Consider the following 18,477-nt stretch of genomic DNA (forward strand, 5'->3'; position numbering starts at 1 on the left):
TAAATTTCAGAAATGCTTGAAACTTCAATATTTCGAAATTGAAGGACGCTAATTTACTCAAAATTGATACACCCCGGCTTACCATCTAGCGGAAGGTTTCGGAAAGGTGAAAAACATATATTTAATACTTGCGCCGGGTATTTAATGTTCGGCTCCGCCCGAACTTAGACTTTCTTACTTGTTTTTTATTATTTTTGGAATGAAAGCAGAATAAAATCGGATGCTACGTTTTGCTCTACCTTGCACTGATAAACCAATTGTAAAAGTATAAAAAGAACCAAATCCCTTAGCGAATTTCGTCGAACGGCACGATGTCGTCGAGTGATATTCGCCGCAACATTTCGCACAGTAAAACAAAAGCGGATCGAAATTCGCGAATATGAAAAATAAGAAATATAAAAATTCAAAAGCGAACAGATGAATCCCCAAACTTTGACATTCTACATCTTTCTGATAATTATCTGCTGGACAGCTGATTTTGTGACCGACGGCAGCGCCAAAATTAAAAATAACGGCTATTCTGGCTAAAATGCTTAGTTGCAAGTTTTTGTAAGACAATTCTGGCACGAAAGTCTCACACAAAAACTCCCTTGTAAACTTTCATAGCAAAAAGCTCTTTTGACAGAAATTACTTGAGCATTTTCCAAATGGAGATGTATGTATATACGGCTGAGCAAAGCACCGGTGTGCTATTGGAGAGATCCAACGTTCGAATCCTCTGGCAGCGGAATTGTTGTTTTAAAATAAAAATTAATTTTTTTAATTGCATTAAATTTTCAGAAAGGGGTTTTTTTATTTTACTTTTTATCTTTTTTTAATTTTCTTGTAATTTTTTTTTTTAATTGTAAAAAAATATATATCTTTTTAATTTCATTTAATTTTTTAAAAACAAATTTTAATTCATCATAAATTTTTTTTAATTAATTTTTAGATTTTACAGTTTTAACAAGAAAGTGTGGCCGCTGTGGTGTAGTGCTAAGCAGTGCGCGCTTCCACTAAGCGCAAAAATATGTCGAAAAAGGGGTTTTTCTTAACAGCGGTCGCTCCTCGGCAGGCAATGGCAAACCTCCGAGTGTACTTCTGCCGTGAAAAAAATCTTCTCATAAAAATACTATCGCCGTTCGTAGTCGGCGTAAAACTGTAGGTTCCTCCCCTTTGTGTGACAACATCTAACATCTAAAATATATGTATGTAACTGCCAATATATTATTATTATTAACAAGAAATGTATATTTTTAGTTTTATTAAAGTTTTAGAAACTTATTTTATTTATATTTTCTTTTCATTTTATTAAACATAATTTTTTATTGTTAATGTTTTTTTGTTTAATTTGATTTAATTTTTAGAAAATTATTTTTTTATTTATATATTGTTCAAATTATATTTTCATTTAATCTTTGGTTTTAAATGTTTAAAAAATATATATTTATTAATTTAATTTAGTTTTTAAGAAACGTATTTTATTTTTTATTTTTTATTTATTTTTTCTTTCTTAGTTTTTATTGTTTTAAAAAGAAAAATGTTTGTACCTAAGACCTCTTCGTTAGCCGACCTTTTAATAAGTCTTTCAAAAGATAGAAATGAGCTTTCAAGATAGTTGCCAGTATTGAAAATTTTCCTACGAAACCATTTTCCCTTTCGATACATTGGGTGCATTCCAAAACGTTACAATGCAAAGAATCAGTCTCGTTTATTTCTAAACCTCAGTTAGACTGTTGGATATAAAGATAAAAGTTAAATAGAAAGCGCTGCTCTCAAATAATAATTTCAAAACTTTTCTTTGTCTGAAGAAAAATAATTTTTTTGAGATGCGAACTGCAAGTTTCTCAGTATAACAACAATTCCTGCCGGCACTATTTAAATCAATACACACAGTTGAAGAAAGTTTAGCTTTAATTATCAGATACGTATGTTAAAAAAAGTAAAAACAACTTAACAAAGCACTTCATAACATTTTATACCTTTGCAACTTTTCCATTGAACCTAAACAAAACCCTCTCTTCCTTCTATCATGCTTCCTATGCAAGCAAGTAATTGCAAATAATTAGTTTATAATTTATTGACTGCTCAAACAAATTGCTGACAACACACACACACATACATGCATACATTCAAACAAAAAACACTATCAAACGAATGTGGCTTGCATTGGTCAATTTCCTGTAGCATAACAAAATGCAAACGGACATGGCGAGGCAAAGTGTTTGAATAGAGAGACTGCCAATGGACACATCTGAGCTGTGTGTGTGTGTTAGTTTCTTGTCAATGTGTGGGTGAATGTCCACTATTTCCTGCTTGCTAGTTAACTTTTTCCATATGAATAAGCAAATACACATAGGTTCATACGTTTTAGCTAACATATGTATGTATGTATACTTGTGGTCAGCTGATTAAGTTAAGTGACATTTTGACCAGTTTTGGTAATTTTTATTCTATTTATTTAGTGTTTATAGTTTTTTTTATAAAAGTCTGGCAAATTATGAAAATTTAACAAACTTTAACAATTACACCCAAAATTTTTAAACTTTTATTAAAAGTTTTTAGAAAAATTTTAGGTATGCAGTTTTATAGCTCATTGAATTTTAGCAGGTTAAAGTGCAAATTTCAAGACGCTAGAAAATCACGTTGATTTTCAAGAATTTTTTTTTTGCTGGTGGTGCTAGGCATTTACTCCCATAAAAACGAAAGTGTTGAGCATACCTTATATGGAAGAATATGCACAACATCGATAGCCAAAAAAATGATAAAAAATCAACGCGATTTTCTAGCGTCTTGATATTTGCACTTTAACCTACTAAAATTTAATTTTTTAAAAACTTTTAATAAAAGTTTAAAAATTTTGTGTGTAATAGTTAAAGTTTATTGAATTTTCATAATTTCAATTTTATTTAAAATTTAATGGGCTGTTAAACTGCATACCCAAAATTTTTCTTAAAAATTGTAAAAAAAAGATTAAAATTTAATGGGCTGTAAAACTGCATACCCAAAATTTTTCTTAAAAATTCAATTTTTTGGTGTATCCTAATTGTTAAAGTTTGTTGAATTTTTATACGAAGTTTGAAATGTGGATTTATGTGGTGCTGGTTATGTAATGTACTAGACTATTATAAAAAATTATAAATATTAAATAGTCGAAAAAAGAAAAATGGCAAAAATTGGTCACTTAACTTAATCAGCTGACCAACAGGGTATATGGACAGCATTTATTACTTATTCCACGGATGAAATGCTGGGACAAATAACAAACGGAAATTAGGTTAAATGAGTGTTCTTTGAATTACATAGTTACAGAAGTGGGAGAAAACAATAAAAATGGAAGCTGGATTTTCAGAAAAGGTAGAAGTTTTGAAAAGAATGTGTTACTGTTCAACTTTTTTTTGTATATGTTCAACTGTCCAGCTAATCAGGGATCTTTTGCTCGTTGTGGACAATTATTTTTCTTCTTGATTGGCGCTGTAACAGGCTAAGCGATTTTGCCGAGCCCAACAAAGCACGACAATCGTTTTTTCTGCTGTGCCAATTGGAAATGCCAGGTGAGCTGACAGGCTAAAGCGCTCTTCGAGAACAGAAATTATTCTTAGATTGACAATTCAGTTTGCGACGCAAGTTTCCAATATCGTATCAGCTCACGGCGAAATGGTACCGATCGAAAAGGCGAACCGCACTGCATAAATCCAACCTAATGGAACTCCTTAACGGCTACTGTTTTGGTAGGAAGACATGCGGTGGATTTCGGTGTTTGCGGTTTGAAGACTTTGTAGCGACTTCGACTGCATCCCTGATAAAATGTATGTGCCATTTTGTATCTATATGAATACTCAGCGGTTCTTTCTCAACTCACATTACTCACCTTGGGGATGAGTGAAGAGGAGGCTGCAGTTGAAAGAAAGGACCAGTGAACTTTTATCGGATAGCAGCTTAGCGGAAGGGTCAGTAAAACTATCGGAAAGTTTCCATAAACCTCAAATTTAAGATTCCAGACCACTGTAGGCTCTTCTGGACGTAGGCAGCTAAGGTTTAGCGGCTATAAGGTCTTTGAGTTCCCTCACGGTGCGTAGAAAATTAGTCTTGGAATGTCTGAACTCTGTCGGTTGCGTTAAGAAGTATTACCGAGTAAGGATGGGGTGGGAGTACCCTTGGATAGCTGCGGAGTACAGTTAAATAGGTGGTCCTAAAATTAGACGAAATGGGGGTTTTGATGGTACATCATCGCAGTTCTTTAGAGGACGACAAGTTCTTTAGAGGAATCATTTCAATATTTTTTCTCTGCGGCGGGCTGTCTAATCATCTCAGCGCAGTCAACGATTGGGGCAACCACCTGAATCGATCCAAATCAAACTCTAGATCTTAAAAAAAATGATTGCTGGAGCAGTTACATCTTGCATGTAAAGTGACTTTTTAATGAAGTTCTCAATATCTGTAAATCGAGTTTTCTGATACTACTTTTTGTCTGTTGACACGTTGAATGAAGATTATTCCACTTTCTACTTCCCAATTTTTTTTTTGACATTTGTTTCAACTTTTTTGTTATAATTGTACACTAATTCGTCAAAAACTGCGTCACATGGCAACACTCGATTGATTTAGTAAAAATAAAAATTACTAGTGCAGAACGAGCAAGTTGAAACTATTTCTCGAAAGCAAATTTTTATTTCCGAAAGTGATTTCTGCAAATTTTACTAAAGGACTTTGCGGCTGTTTGCACGGCAAAGTATTCCTTCAGTTTCGCATTTAATAGGAGGCTTGCATTGCCACGTCTAATCACAATTTTATTCTCGCTTTCATTTAATTTTCATTCATTTCCTACACATCAACCAACGCACAAACGACCTTCAACCTTTGACAGCTGTCGCGCGCGCATTAACAACCAATAAACAAATCTATGTAAAGCAAAAAAAAAAAGCATTTCCATCCTCCAAACATATTTTCATGTACTTCCTATTCTCATTACTCTCAAAGCTCACTCACACTCGTTACTTCAACCTCATGTCCACGTTGCGCCCTTATTATGCACGTCCGCAACATTTATGTATGTATTCCACTGCAATCATAAATATTCACCAGAAAACCCGTCGCAATCGCCACCGCCACCACCACCATTAAAAGTCATTTATTTGTTGTATGCGTAACTCTTTCGCAGATTGCCTGCAAGCACTCAAGGAGCATCACTTTTCCCAGTAAGCTTGCGCGCGCTCGCACAATATGGCCTGAAGGACAACTACATACATACTACATACATACAACATGCTACATGCTACTCAACGCAAGCAGAAATGCTCAAGGGCTCAAAGGAAACGATGATACTGGTAATGTTTGTGAGCGCGCGTAATGTAATAAGCAGCAATGTGAAAGCGATGACGAGGTAAACGTCGAAAAAATAAAGAAAAAAATCTAAAAAACAAAAAAAAAATATATAAAATAAAAACAAATCCTTGCCGCGTTGTTGGCTTAGAATTAGAAGGGACCCTGGAGTAGCAGCCTCATTTGAGCAGCAGCGGAAAAATATTTATTTATGCAAAATACGGCGTTGTTTGAATAGTCGTCACAGGCAGTGTTTGTATAGCTGCCCTCTAGCCACTTGCTGTTATTGTTGTGAGACGTACTGTGTTGCCGATAAACAATTCAGCGTTGCCGTTTTGGTCCAATTGAACCAAAATTGGTAGCTTTATTTTCCTTTGGTAGTTTGGTTGGTTTGATGAAGCTTTTGGTAGGCAAAAATGTTTTGAAAATGCAACCAAATTGAGAACTAAAACTTGTTCGCATCTCAGCCAGCATAAAACTCAAAAATTGATCTATAAAGAAAAAAAGTGGATGAAGTGCGGATTTTTGTAGGTTTACCGATTCCATTTTCGGATACTTTGAGCACTAAAACATGCGGCAGAAACTTATGTATGTACAGCCAATTACCGAAAGTTGTTTTGAAATAGAAGCGTTTTTGTCTGTTTTTCTGAAATTTTTCTGTTTGAATTTTTTTTTTCTGATTGAGTTGTTTGCTTTCCTTCTGCACTTGGGCAGATGCCTTTTCATGATTCGACAAAACTAAATTAAGGAAATACCTGACGGCAACGAAACTGACACTTTCTGTACGCTAACAAATACTTGCACGCTACTCTGCACGCTCAGCTACTGCCGATTACTTATACATGCTTCCAAATGTGCAGCTTGAACCAATAAAAAACGATTATTGCTTTAAAATAACATCATCTTTTTCGAAAGTTTTCCGAATACGAAAACGAATGAAAACTGAAGTGGTTTTCTGTTCGTTTCTGGATAAGAAAACCGCATTGTTTTTTGAACGTTTTTGGATGGGTAAATGAATAAAAATTCTAAACGTTTGCTGTTCGTTTCCGGATACGAAAAATTGTACGAGACCGCACTGTCAGCAAAATTTACAATTTTCTGCTGGCTGGGTTACTTTGCATTTCCACGCTAAAAAAAAATCTTTCAATTTGCTCACACTTATGAGTTTTCTTTCTTTTTTCCATATTTTATTAAACACACAATTTTCTGCAAACGAAAACTCACTTCCCATAGCTATGATCGATGAGCTGTGAAATTTAACGAAAAGTTGATTTTCTTGGGAGAAAGATTGTTGATGGGCAATTTGGAAAAGTGTGAGTGTATGCAAATTGGAATACATTTTTTGAGCATGTAAACACTTATTTAAATTAATAAAATGTCTGAATTTTTTCATACATGAAAAATGCTTGATATTAATTGATTTAATCTCGTAAATATTTACATTTTGTGACAAGAGTATTATTTATACAATACGTTAATACTTTTATTTAAAGGCCCGAATTTGACCTTAAAGTTTGGCTTTTACACGATTTGTATTTGCATATGTAAATGCTATCTTTTTTGTATGGAACCAGATATGTATGTATAGGAACTTATCAGAAAAGTAACATTCACATATCGAAATACATACCGTGTAACAGGACTCTTAACCAACACTGCTAATTTGGTGTAGTTAAAAAGCCGTTAATTCAAGAAATTTCGTTTTAATGATAAAACAATTTTTGGTAATTTGGAAACTGATTTGGTAGGCGTTTTGGTTTCTAAAAATATACGCAAGTGGCAACACTGAAACAATTATGCTGCATAAATTTGTGGCGGCGGTGGGCGTATATGTAGAAGCGTGGCAATAAGTCAGTAAGGCAAACACTCTGACAGCTGATACCTTAAAGGATATTGAGGCGGATTAAAAAGCAATTGTTTCCCAATTTTTTATTTTTTATTTGCCTTTCCTCTTTTTCTATTTAAAGCAATATGCGTTGATCTAGCTTAGTCGCGTTTTTCTATTTAAAAGCGTCTATGGTCCTATCCTTTTTTGTTTACACGCCTTTCTTTTTTTTTTGATTCAATGCTTCTCTCTACAGTAATTTTTGTGCTCTTTAAACTGATTTAATAAAAAGACAGTTCTTGTACCTTCTACAACTTATTGACACAAAGCGCGCAAATGCACAGAATAGACAAAACCATAGCGAAGCGGCTTTTGTTATGTCTCCTCTAACGTGCGCCAGCATTGCTTCTTATTTCTGTTTACTTTAGAGATTTTTTTCTCTTTCTTTCGGCCTATTTATTACTTAAGTGTTGTTTTTCTTTGTCTTTGATATTTTTAACAGCGTATAAAGATTAACAAATAAAGAGAGAGAGAGAGAGAACTATGTTGAAATTGAACGGCAAGGAATTATAAAACACCCACTGAAATTATTTTGTTTGTTGAAAAGGAATAGATAATGTTGCTTGCAGGGGCGTATCGGGAATCAAATATCGGGGGAGGGAGAGGGGTAAGGTTAATATAACAACAAAATTTTTTTTATGCAAACATTTTCATTTATATTCTTCTCATTACCAACTCTTGCGTCCCCGTTCGCGCACTCTTGGAAATGTGAGCAACCCATATGCTAGATGCGGTAAGCAGCTCGTGTGAAGCCCTAGTTCACGACAGAAAGAAAGGGCGTTTCCGTGGGGCCGCTTCAACTTATTCGGTTTAGGGGCTCACTAAAGTCAGCAGCACCTGTTCAGCTTTAGATTCGACTACAAGCGGACGTCTGTTGTCTTGGAGCAAGCGGCTCGCTATATACATAAGTGAGCTTCTTTAAAAAATTTTCCAGTAATGGGCTGTGCACTGGGATTGCGACCCGTAAGGCAAAGTATGGATCTAATTTAAAATAAAAACAGCCTCGATTAATTGCCCCCAAAACTTTGACGATCCACCACACGAAACAAACACTACGCTTTACGGATATACGCTTGCAAAGCTGCCTCTATCCAACCAGCATCGAAACAGCTATAAAACCAGTCCCCTGATCAAAGAGGAAACAGACGAAAGTTCGACATCGAAAAGCTACACTCACAAACGACACCCGAGATTTTTCGCAATCGACTCTGCTTATACAAGAAATTTCTCATCAACCGGATATAAGTGAGCAGTGGGAACCGATCTCCCAATCTCTTCGTGCCATTGCGGTTGGCTACTAATACCTACACAGGCACAGCTGGTATGAAGAAAAGTGCTGCAGAGTAATACGCATCATTCCAAGCCGCCATGCAGAAAAGAGAGGTAGAAAGTGAGTTTGAGATGCTTGCAGGCAGGAATGCAGCGCGAAAATTTCATCAGAAAAAAAAGAATGGCGTCATAGGTGGCGAGTTTGACGAAGGAGAACGCTGCGCTTGCTTCAATGTTCAACGCAATCATCATGTGGAAATGGAGAGCATAGTTACCAAATCGCACACAATTTTGTATTTTCTATTTATTACTTTTATGTTTTTTTCAAATTCGACCTCGTCTTGTAAGTTTTTAAGGGGAGCAGCAGAAACCTCCTGCCGCAATCTCCCTACGCTCTTCGTTGCTTTGATAAGCGTGTCTGGACTAGTGCTTTCAGAAGTGGAATATTGCGTGAAACTAACTGAAATAAGTGCTTGACTATTTAGAGAAGTTAAGTTAAGTATGATTAGGTTTCGATAGATTTGTCAAAATCAGGAAAAAGTAATTGAACCCATCCGCGCACGACAAATCGAATAATATTGTACAGCAATCAAGAAATCGCCTGCCGGTTATCGGATATGTCGGAAAAAGCGACGAAATGGACAATTGTAAGATTGGTTTCACAAGATGGCATGACAGATATATTATCAGTTAGTATGCTCCTTTTACCGTCACCGGTGTGCCGGCACAAATGTATGAAACTTAGTACCGGCTCATATGAAAGCCTTAATAACTACCCATATGCTTTGAGCCATCAATCTTGCTGCCGATTAACCTGGAACTGGAGCGTTTGAAACGCCACTAAGGAATAGCAGTAGTTGTATGTCCGAGTTTGCTATACAACATTATAGTCTTTCGGCCGTCCGTGTATGAATCTATTATATGGAATAAGCTAACTAAGTTCCAAACGGTGGCGTGGACGATAATCATAGTGGCTTTAGGCGCAACGCCAACAAAATCGCTAGAGGTCTTTAACGCCGTTAATATAATGGGTTTTGGGCTTTCGGGGACTATGGAAAAGCTTCTCGAAAACTTTAAATGCTTAACTAAACAGTTTTGCCTTTTGCTGTGGCGAATTATTTCGACGCAGTGACAGTTGGCCTTCCAACTGGTGCGATAAAGCCCGCCTAATTGTGCCTCCATACAATGCTCTTTGAGGACACTCACGACACCTAATGTAACAGAAGGCTTAGAGCAAACGTCTTTCAACATTCAAGCCTTCTAGAATGAACGTCATTACGAAAGAAATACGGCTTATGATTACCGTATACATACCTAAACATACTGTGAAGATCTACCGAGCAATGACGAACTGGTAGAAAAATGTACACCAAACAAGAAGGAGTTCCCAGAAAGCCCGCTCCATCTGCCTGGACCACACTCCGCTTGATCTACATCGACGCCTCGTGCCTCACGCTCAAAACTGTAATGGTTAGAGGATCAATGCCCTCACAGATTTCGTGGCCGATACTGTTAAGTAATTACAACAGAAGGCTTCCCATAATCGGTAGGAGCTTGAGCCAGAGCAGGGATTCTTAAGGAACATTCTCAAGAGACTAAATGGCCTACCTGAGAACGAGTTTGGTTTTCGTAAAGCTAGGAAGGAAATGATTACACAGCTATAAATCGTTGCTTACTACTATATAGTTGGAATTATTTAAAAGAGAGAGAAAATACTCCTTTAGTATAAAGAGGAAGGAAAAAATACACACTCATAGGCAAGGTTGCTCAGGGATCGTTTTCTAAAGCGGTGAGACCTCATTAAAGAAGCCTCCAAATATATTAAGTGACAAAAGCAAAACTGTAGCCCATAAGTTAGTTCCCTGAGAGAAAAATCAACCAATAATAGATTAATATCAACATGATTTTTGGTTAATATTACCAATGCCTTGGTTGATATTTTCAGCAATGATTTGGTAATATTAACCACAATTTTGTATACATTAATCAAACTTTTGGTTGGCGATTTTTCGTTTGAATACGTTCATGTTCTGCATTTCACAGATGCTTTTCACAAATTCGGAGATACAAAACCAAAATTTCTATTATCATTTTAACATGTGGCCTCTGACGGGATTAGCAAATAACAACAAGCATCTCTACAGACTCAGCTACTTCTGCGTTATAAATGTGCTTTCAAATGTTCAACTTGAATCAATTTTCTTCGTCATTTGATTTGGTTCTGCACTTGATAGAGGCTTTTTCGTAACTAAGAAAAACCAAAAACAGAAAAAAATAAAAACTATGTATCGCGCTGACGCCAACAAATAACAGCAAGCAAGCAACTCTGCTCGTCCAGCCACTGCCATACATGCGAATTTCTTCTCAAATGTTCAACTTGAATCACATTTCTTAAAATCGGCTTATTGACCATGAAAAAATCAAACTATAACATGGTGGAAAAAACCATTATGCTTTTGGCTCAGTGTTAGATAGTAGTAATTTTACTTAGCTCTAAATTTTGCATTAAATATTGTTTACTTACCTTTCTTTAAATTTTTTTTTTTAAATTTATATGATTCTTGTGGAAATCTCTGCAATGACTTCAAAAAAACTCTTACTTTGCTTACATACTTACTGTTTCATAAGATTAGTTCTCGGACACACATTAGTAGCTTTATTATTGTGTGTTATAAAACGTAACCCATCTTGCCAGCGCTTATTTTTTTAAGTTTTTCATATTGTTTCAAGTAATATACAATTTGATTTAAAGTGTGCAAATAAAGTGTGCAGACATGCAGAGTAAAAGAAATTTGCAGAATATAAGTTATTAGAATAATAAAGAAAACAATGAAAAACAATAGGCAAATTAGACAATTGAAAAACATATTTATACGGCAGAAAGAGACAAATATATGAAAACATTTTTAAATAAACAGAGACAACAATTTTGAGAGACAAAAGTTAGTAAAGAAGAGAGATGTGAGTAGAGTGAATTTTTGAATTTCTGAGTAGTTCACTGTGTTAGAGTAGGATGACAGATACAAACATGTCTCAATTTAGAATAATAATTAACTGTAAAAAAATATTGGAAGAGTGAGTAAGAAAGCATTTTAGAACAGGACAGAGAAACACAAAATTGTATAAAATAGTTTTAAAGGCTTGTAAAATAATGCGAAACGTTAAAAAATTTTACTAGTAACTTTTTGAGTTGCATGCTTAACATTATTTAGTAACATAATTGACACTCTTTTTCCACTTACTGTTTTTTTAAACACATCATTGGACAAATATTATTCGCTTTAACATTATGTGTGATTTTTCGTATGCCATCTAACCAGATCTAAAATGAAAATATGTATGTAGATGAGATGAAAATTTTCTTAGATTGTTGTATAAGTATAATTTTTCTTAATTTTAATTTTTAATGTTTTTTTTTATTATTTTAATATTGCTTTCTCTTAGTGAGCTCAATGTCCGATTTAAATAGAATCACAATTTTTTTCACCCACTTTTTAGTTTTTCCCGGTCGACTCTTGCCAAATATCTAATTTTTATTTTTTTTGGGTGCAATTTCAATCAAAACCAAATTAAATTAGAAATGAGTGTAAAATATTGGCCGTCAGAAAGCGGTTTTTATTTAAAATTTTGAATCAGAGCTATCCTTTTGGCGAGATGTATTTTTTTTAACTTTTAATGATAATTTAAGAAAAAATCCTCTGGGCTTAAATTTAAATTAATTGTTTTGTATTTTGCATTCTTTTTTGGTTTTTATTTTATTGTTGTTTTTGTTTTTAATTTTACTTTTTGGTTCTTTTGCATCAACTTGTTCTGGCTTTTGTTATAATTTTTTATTTAATAAATGAAAAAAAAGTTAATTTTTTTGATTCCGATTAAATTCTTTTTTGGGTTTCGTATTCCCTTTATTTAGAATTTTTGTTAGTTCATTTGTAATTAATTTAAATTTTTGGTTTTATGGTTTAATATTAATTTTTTTATTTCAGTTATAATGTAATGTTATAATCACGTCGTGACTCTTTTTCATAAAATATCACTGTAAATTCAAATCGAGTTGGTATTTTTGTTCCTTTTCATAAAATATCACAGTAAAATCAGATCGGGTTGTAATTTTTGTTTGCGGTCTTTTATTTTTGTTGTTGTTTATCTTTAACATTTTAAGCTATTTTCTTGAATACGCATATATGTATGTAGTTAAAAAGTCTGTCTTAATATTTTTCGTTTAGTTATGATTTTTATTTTTTGGAACTAATTTTAGCTGTGAATACATTTTTTTTGCGTAATATCGAGCCCAAACCGCCGAAAAAGTAATTTTGAAATCGCTTATGTTTTTTGGCTGATGCTTTATAAAGTTTCCTGTTTTTAACTAAAATTTTAAAAATTTTAAAGTCTTCGATTTTAAGAAGTTTGAAATTTTTATTTCTGGGTTTTTAAAAATTTTTATTTGTGCTATTTTTTAAATTTGTTTTTATATTTATTATTAATTTATTGATTAAGCACTTTCAAGTCTGTTTTAATGTTTTTACTTTAGATATGATTTTAATTTTCCAAAACTGATTCCAGCTTTGTGCTTTTAAAATTGGTTAACTTTTTAATTTTTTTAATATTTTTATAATTTTATTTTTTTTATAAATTTTTTTTTATTTTTGTTTGGCATTAATATATGTAGTAGCAAACTTGCAAAAATTTTCTACAAAATCAACCTTTTTTTAAATTTACCGCTTAATTTTACTGCATTCAAAAGTTTTTTGCTTACAAAAGCCACGTTCTCTGAGTGCCCTAATTTCTTTCCTCTGCAACAGTAAGCTTGCAATTTGTACTTGTCTTGTTTTTGACAACAGCTGTTGCATTTAATGTGATTTTCGTACAACCTACAATTTTAATTAAAAATTCTAAAAGGTCATTTGGCTACACAAACAAAAAAATAAAAAGCAATAAAAATCGAAAACAACAACCAAATACACAGCAGCAAAGTACACAAACGTATTGTATTTGTGAATTGCATTTGTGCGCACGCAACAAAAGCTCGTTCGTATGGGTGTGTCTTCTTTTTTTTGTTGTTGAGTTTTTAGGACACAGTGTTGCATGTCAAATAATGCGCTTCATCCTCTTCTTGCTGTAGCTTATCCCCTACATAAATGTCTGTTTGCAATGTGTGTCAGCTTCACAAAGGCAGCCCATGAATACGAACCAGGGGAATTGTGTATACATAAGGACGCGTACATATGTATGTATGCAAGTAGTATGGGAGTGCAAGCATTTATTGGTGCAAGTTTCATTAGATAAACTGATGGTATGACCAAAAACTGCCAACGGTTTTGATTGGAACTTGAGCTGTCAGCTCGATTTTGTATGCGAAGGCGGAAGTGGTAGGGGGTGCTTTACATAGTATGGATTTGGCTATTGGCATATCTGGAAATTCAAACACATGTGTGTGTGTGTATACGTCGCCAACTGTTTCAATCATCGTTTAGCCAATTTGTTATATGACTTTATGATTTAATAGCCCTGTGGCACGATATTTTTTACGCTAAAATTTTAAATAAAAAAGTTCTGCTATGCAATTTGCAATCAGAGTTGCACTTTTTCCGCTCAGATTTGACAAAATTTGCACCATTTCTTTCCAACCAACGATACAATTTTTTTCATACAAAATTTAATATTCTAAATATATTTGAATTTCAAGTCAGAGTTCTTTTTCTTGTTAACAAAGTTGCATTGTTTTAAATATTTTTTTTTAAACAAATACTACATTGCAGAAGAAGATGCGTTTAAAAACTGCATTTGCTTTTCAAACTGTAATTTTCTAGAGAAAATTGGTTTATATTCAGCTTGTGTTGCAAAATTTTTATTGGAATTGCATTTTTGGCCTTCATAGGGTAGAATTTATGATTTTCTTTTTGAATTGTGGCTACTTTTTTACAAGCCTTTTGAAGCCAATCCTGACAAAAGTGTGGTATTTTAGCATACAACAACTAAAACGACATTCTTTTAAATTTTAGTTGCCATATTGCAAAATTAAATTATTTTTATGTCATATTTGGCTTCCAGTTTTCGAAAGTTTCTAACAGAGTTGTACTTTTTAGTTTCACAGGGTTGTATTTTTCTTTCATTCTTCAGCTGCAGTTCATTTTTCACAGTTGACGAGCACTTAATCTTAAAGTAAGGCTTAACTTGAAAAAAGAAATTTAATTAAAAAATTTATTTACTTTCAAAACTGAATATTTTAAGAGAAAATTTTCATATTTTATAGCTTTTATTTATCAGAGTTGCCTTTTTCAATTTCACAGGGTTGTATTTTTCTTTCTTTCATTGATTGCAGCTAATTTTTATAGTTGGAAACCAGTTTTAATGTTTTTCTGTAAGCAGAGTTGCATTTTTGCGCGCCTAATTTTTAACAAGGGCGATACTTGCAGCCCAGAAGTTCATTTACTTTCAATGTTTAATATTTCTTGTAAACATTCTAATTTTTCATAGCTTGCTGCGAAAAATTTTCAATCAAAGTTGTACTTTTTGCCTTAACAGTGTTGCATTTCTTCTTCTTATTTCAGCGCAATTATTCTTTTAAGGCTAAAAACCGAAGCTCATAGCTTTTGTTTAAACAGAGTTCCATTTTTTAACACTTCATATACGTCATATAAGTCACAGCCATAGTTCGAAACCTGAGTAGCTAGTAGCTCGTCCTGCAAGGATGACTTTTGAAAATAACCCCGAGACAGGGTTGACTTGTCGCTATAGAGAGGCATATTTTACTTTCTGGTACTGTTTAAAGTACATAATTTAAAATCTTGCTTTAAAAAAATAGCCAGAGTTGTATTTTTATTTTGACACTACTGCATTTAACCCCACCACCCCGCAGCGAAAACTAGCTACACAATTGCTTGCTTCATAAATATGCATGAATTTTCTATGTTCCACTACAACAGCATGCTATAATTTCGCACTTTAACTATTTCATAACACTTATTCACCTCACACCTGCTCACTCTCATCACACGTTCCGAAAATCGAAATGCATGTTACAAAAGTGTGAAAACTTTTCAAACACTACAAAAACCCTTTAGCAAATATAAAAGTTTAAGCCAAATGCAAAAGTATACCCAGTTGCCTATTGGCATGGTACTGAAGAGGAAGTGAGATAAATATGGAGATGGAGAGCGTACGTGCCAGAGAATGGGGTAGTCAGTAGGCAATCAGTAGCGGATACAAGGGAGGGGCGATGGGGGCCATAAATTGCACAATGCATTAATATTACCGCAATATATTAATTTCATATCAGGTTAGTTACCGATATCGCTAAGGAATTGGATTTTGACATTGTCCTTCCTCTGAGAGCACATAGACAAAATGTTCGGGCTAATTATCGTGCATCTAACGCTGAAGGTATTTTTTGTCGAAAGGCAATATTTATACCGCAATTGAATAATACTTTGCTCGACCTCCGAGAAGGATTGCCGAAAGAGAAATTGAATATTTTTGATTTGAAGTTATTACTTCCATCTAAAATTGGGGAATATAATACGCTAGATGAAAAAAAAAATTATAAAAAAAATCCTGTATCCGCCACTGTAGTGAATTGCCACCCGAACAAGATAATTCAAGTACTGCATTTGCTTTTAATAAAATTCTCAATTGCACAATATGGAAAGAAAACTTCTTGCGAAAGATATACATACATACGAGTATGTGTTTATGTAGTATAGACTTTTCAGTGGCAGTTGAAGTTGAAAAGTTTATCTTAGCAGTTACGAAAAGTTTAGTTGGTTTGCTTGAATTTCGGTAGGAAAATTTTGCAAGATAATGTGCATAATTGAGGGAAAAGAAAAACAAAGAGAGAGAGAGAGGAAGCAAATATGAGTGCTTGGAGATATGAGTGCTTAAGTCAGCAAGCTGCTCGTATTAAGAATCAATGGAATGGCTTTAAACTATTAAACTGTTGTTGCTAACTGCTGCTCTATGAACGTTTAGTAGTTTGTTATCATTCAAATCTCTTGTGGCTTCTTATTGTGCGTTATCGGAGAGAATTGTTAAGGCTTATAGCAAATGAAAATGAGTAACAGCTTTGAAGTGCATGTGAAAGCTTAATATAAAGCTTATGTACGTTGTGAAATTGTTACATGACCTTAAAATAATTTAGGTTGGCTTTCAAGATATTGAAGAATAATGTATGGTGTAAGTCTTCATGAAAGCTCGCTACCAAAGTGAAAGCTCTTATTGCTAGCCGCATTATCTGAAAAAGTTAATTTATAGTAATTGTATATCAAACGAGTTGCAATACTGTCTCTTTGCATTGAAGCTTTCACATTTTTTGTTTCGACTTTCACACATTTTGTAAAATGCCTTTGATAAAAACTTAAGCAAACTCAAAATACGATTACGTGCTACAAAGCTGGGTGCTTGATTTACATCTTTGCAGCTTCACCTCGTAAGTTCTATAATTTCTTTGCAGCTTTCCCCTGGAACTTTTCATGGCTTCAACGTTTTACGAATAATTTACAAAAGTTGGAAAGTTTATGTTGTCGTTTTTTAAAGCTTTAGTATTTTAAATTAATGTTAGGTAACGCTTTCACTATTTATTAAAAGCTTTCCGAAACTTTTTAAAATAGCAGACACAATCTCAAAGTTTCAAAAATAGCTGTGGTCTGAATTCGACAACTTAAAAAAAAAATCTTTGAAAGCTTGCAATTAAGGGTTTAAAACTACATTTTCTGGTAATTTTTCAATCTTTCATTTGGGAGTATTTAGTCTCTGTGGCCGGGTAGAGTGGTTAAAGGTGGTTATTAGAGGTTATTAGTAAATATATAACACAAATTCTAGATATTTTTATGGATTTGAGAAATTCTAGCATTTTGAATTGATATTGACCCAGCTTTCTATGCTACATATGTATACATATTTAGAGCTTTCTGAAATAATGTAAAAATATTGATTTAAATGGGACACTTTTTTATAAGAACTATCAAGAACTTGCTGTGAAGAAGTTCCTTAAGCTTTTATTTGGGGCTCTTTAATACTTTAATATATAGTAATTAGTATAAGTTGAAGCTTTCGCGGTGGATTTTCAAAGTTTTAAGATGCTTTTTGCCAAAAGTATGCACTGAAGGTGACAGAAACACATGTTGGCTGATTCTATAACTGCTTTAAATGAATCAAAACTTTTAATTGTAGCTTTCACAAAAGATTTACGAAGTTTAAAAATGAACAATTTTGATTTCCTTTGTCTCTTTTATTCATTTGTGGATAGACTCCGGGTAAAAGCTTCCACTGAGCAACACTGACTTAATTCCATCTAAACGTTTAACCTTTTGAGAATATGTCCATTAAGCAGTATTGGTCGGAGAAATTTTCACACTGCATCTGTCTATATAAAATGTGCTTTGAAATGAGCTTTAAAATTATCTACATGTTAATTTATGAATTGGCTAAAGTACTCTGCTGTAAAAGTTTCTACCAAAGTACAAAATTTTTCGGCTGATTTTGTACACGAGTTAGCCATCTCAAAGACGACCGTGTCAAGCTTTTTAAAAGTTCTTTCTGTCTAACAGTATTATTTCATACAATTTTTAAGTTAATAAAAAAATAATTTCTCTTAAAACTTTTTCTCAACTCACCTTTGCCGCAGCCGCATCCGGACAAATAACATGGTGATATGTTATATTTATATAATCTGTATTCGAACATATTGTCAGTGAACGTTTGTCCAATGCCACCATATCAGTGCCATTCTTTTTTGTCACTTTATCGAGAATTTTAGGATCCTGTAAAAAAGTGCGAAAGAAAGCATTTAGAAAAGATTAAATTAGACTGAAAAGAAATATTATAAAACACGTAAAAGCTCTAACATAAACTTCTTCAGAAAAGCTTTTTGAAACAAAGCTTTCGAACTTCTTGACAATTTGCCTCTTTGGTTCCTTGAAAAAGCTTCATTCCAATACATAAGTTTACCCACAACTTTGCTAATTTATTAAAAGGTTTTTTCTTCGAAAAACTATATTTCAAAGTAATTAACACACTTACAATCTTTC

General features: G+C 33.5%; 1 protein-coding gene across 2 annotated transcripts in view; it reads right to left on the reverse strand.

Annotated features, from left to right (window-relative positions):
- norpA (no receptor potential A) overlaps window positions 1-18,477 on the reverse strand; it is a 196,884-nt gene that overhangs the window by 9,691 nt on the left and 168,716 nt on the right. For both annotated transcript variants that reach the window (XM_017614528.1, XM_017614534.1), the window contains exons 5-6: window positions 18,064-18,210; window positions 11,698-11,777 (exon numbers count right to left, since the gene is read on the reverse strand). In XM_017614528.1, coding sequence (XP_017470017.1) covers window positions 11,698-11,777; window positions 18,064-18,210 — 227 coding nt within the window. The remainder of the gene's footprint in view (window positions 1-11,697; window positions 11,778-18,063; window positions 18,211-18,477) is intronic.

Source organism: Rhagoletis zephyria, unplaced genomic scaffold (assembly GCF_001687245.7).
Source record: "Rhagoletis zephyria isolate East Lansing unplaced genomic scaffold, Rhagoletis_zephyria_1.1 Rzeph_scaffold_00019, whole genome shotgun sequence".
NCBI lineage: Eukaryota > Metazoa > Arthropoda > Insecta > Diptera > Tephritidae > Rhagoletis > Rhagoletis zephyria.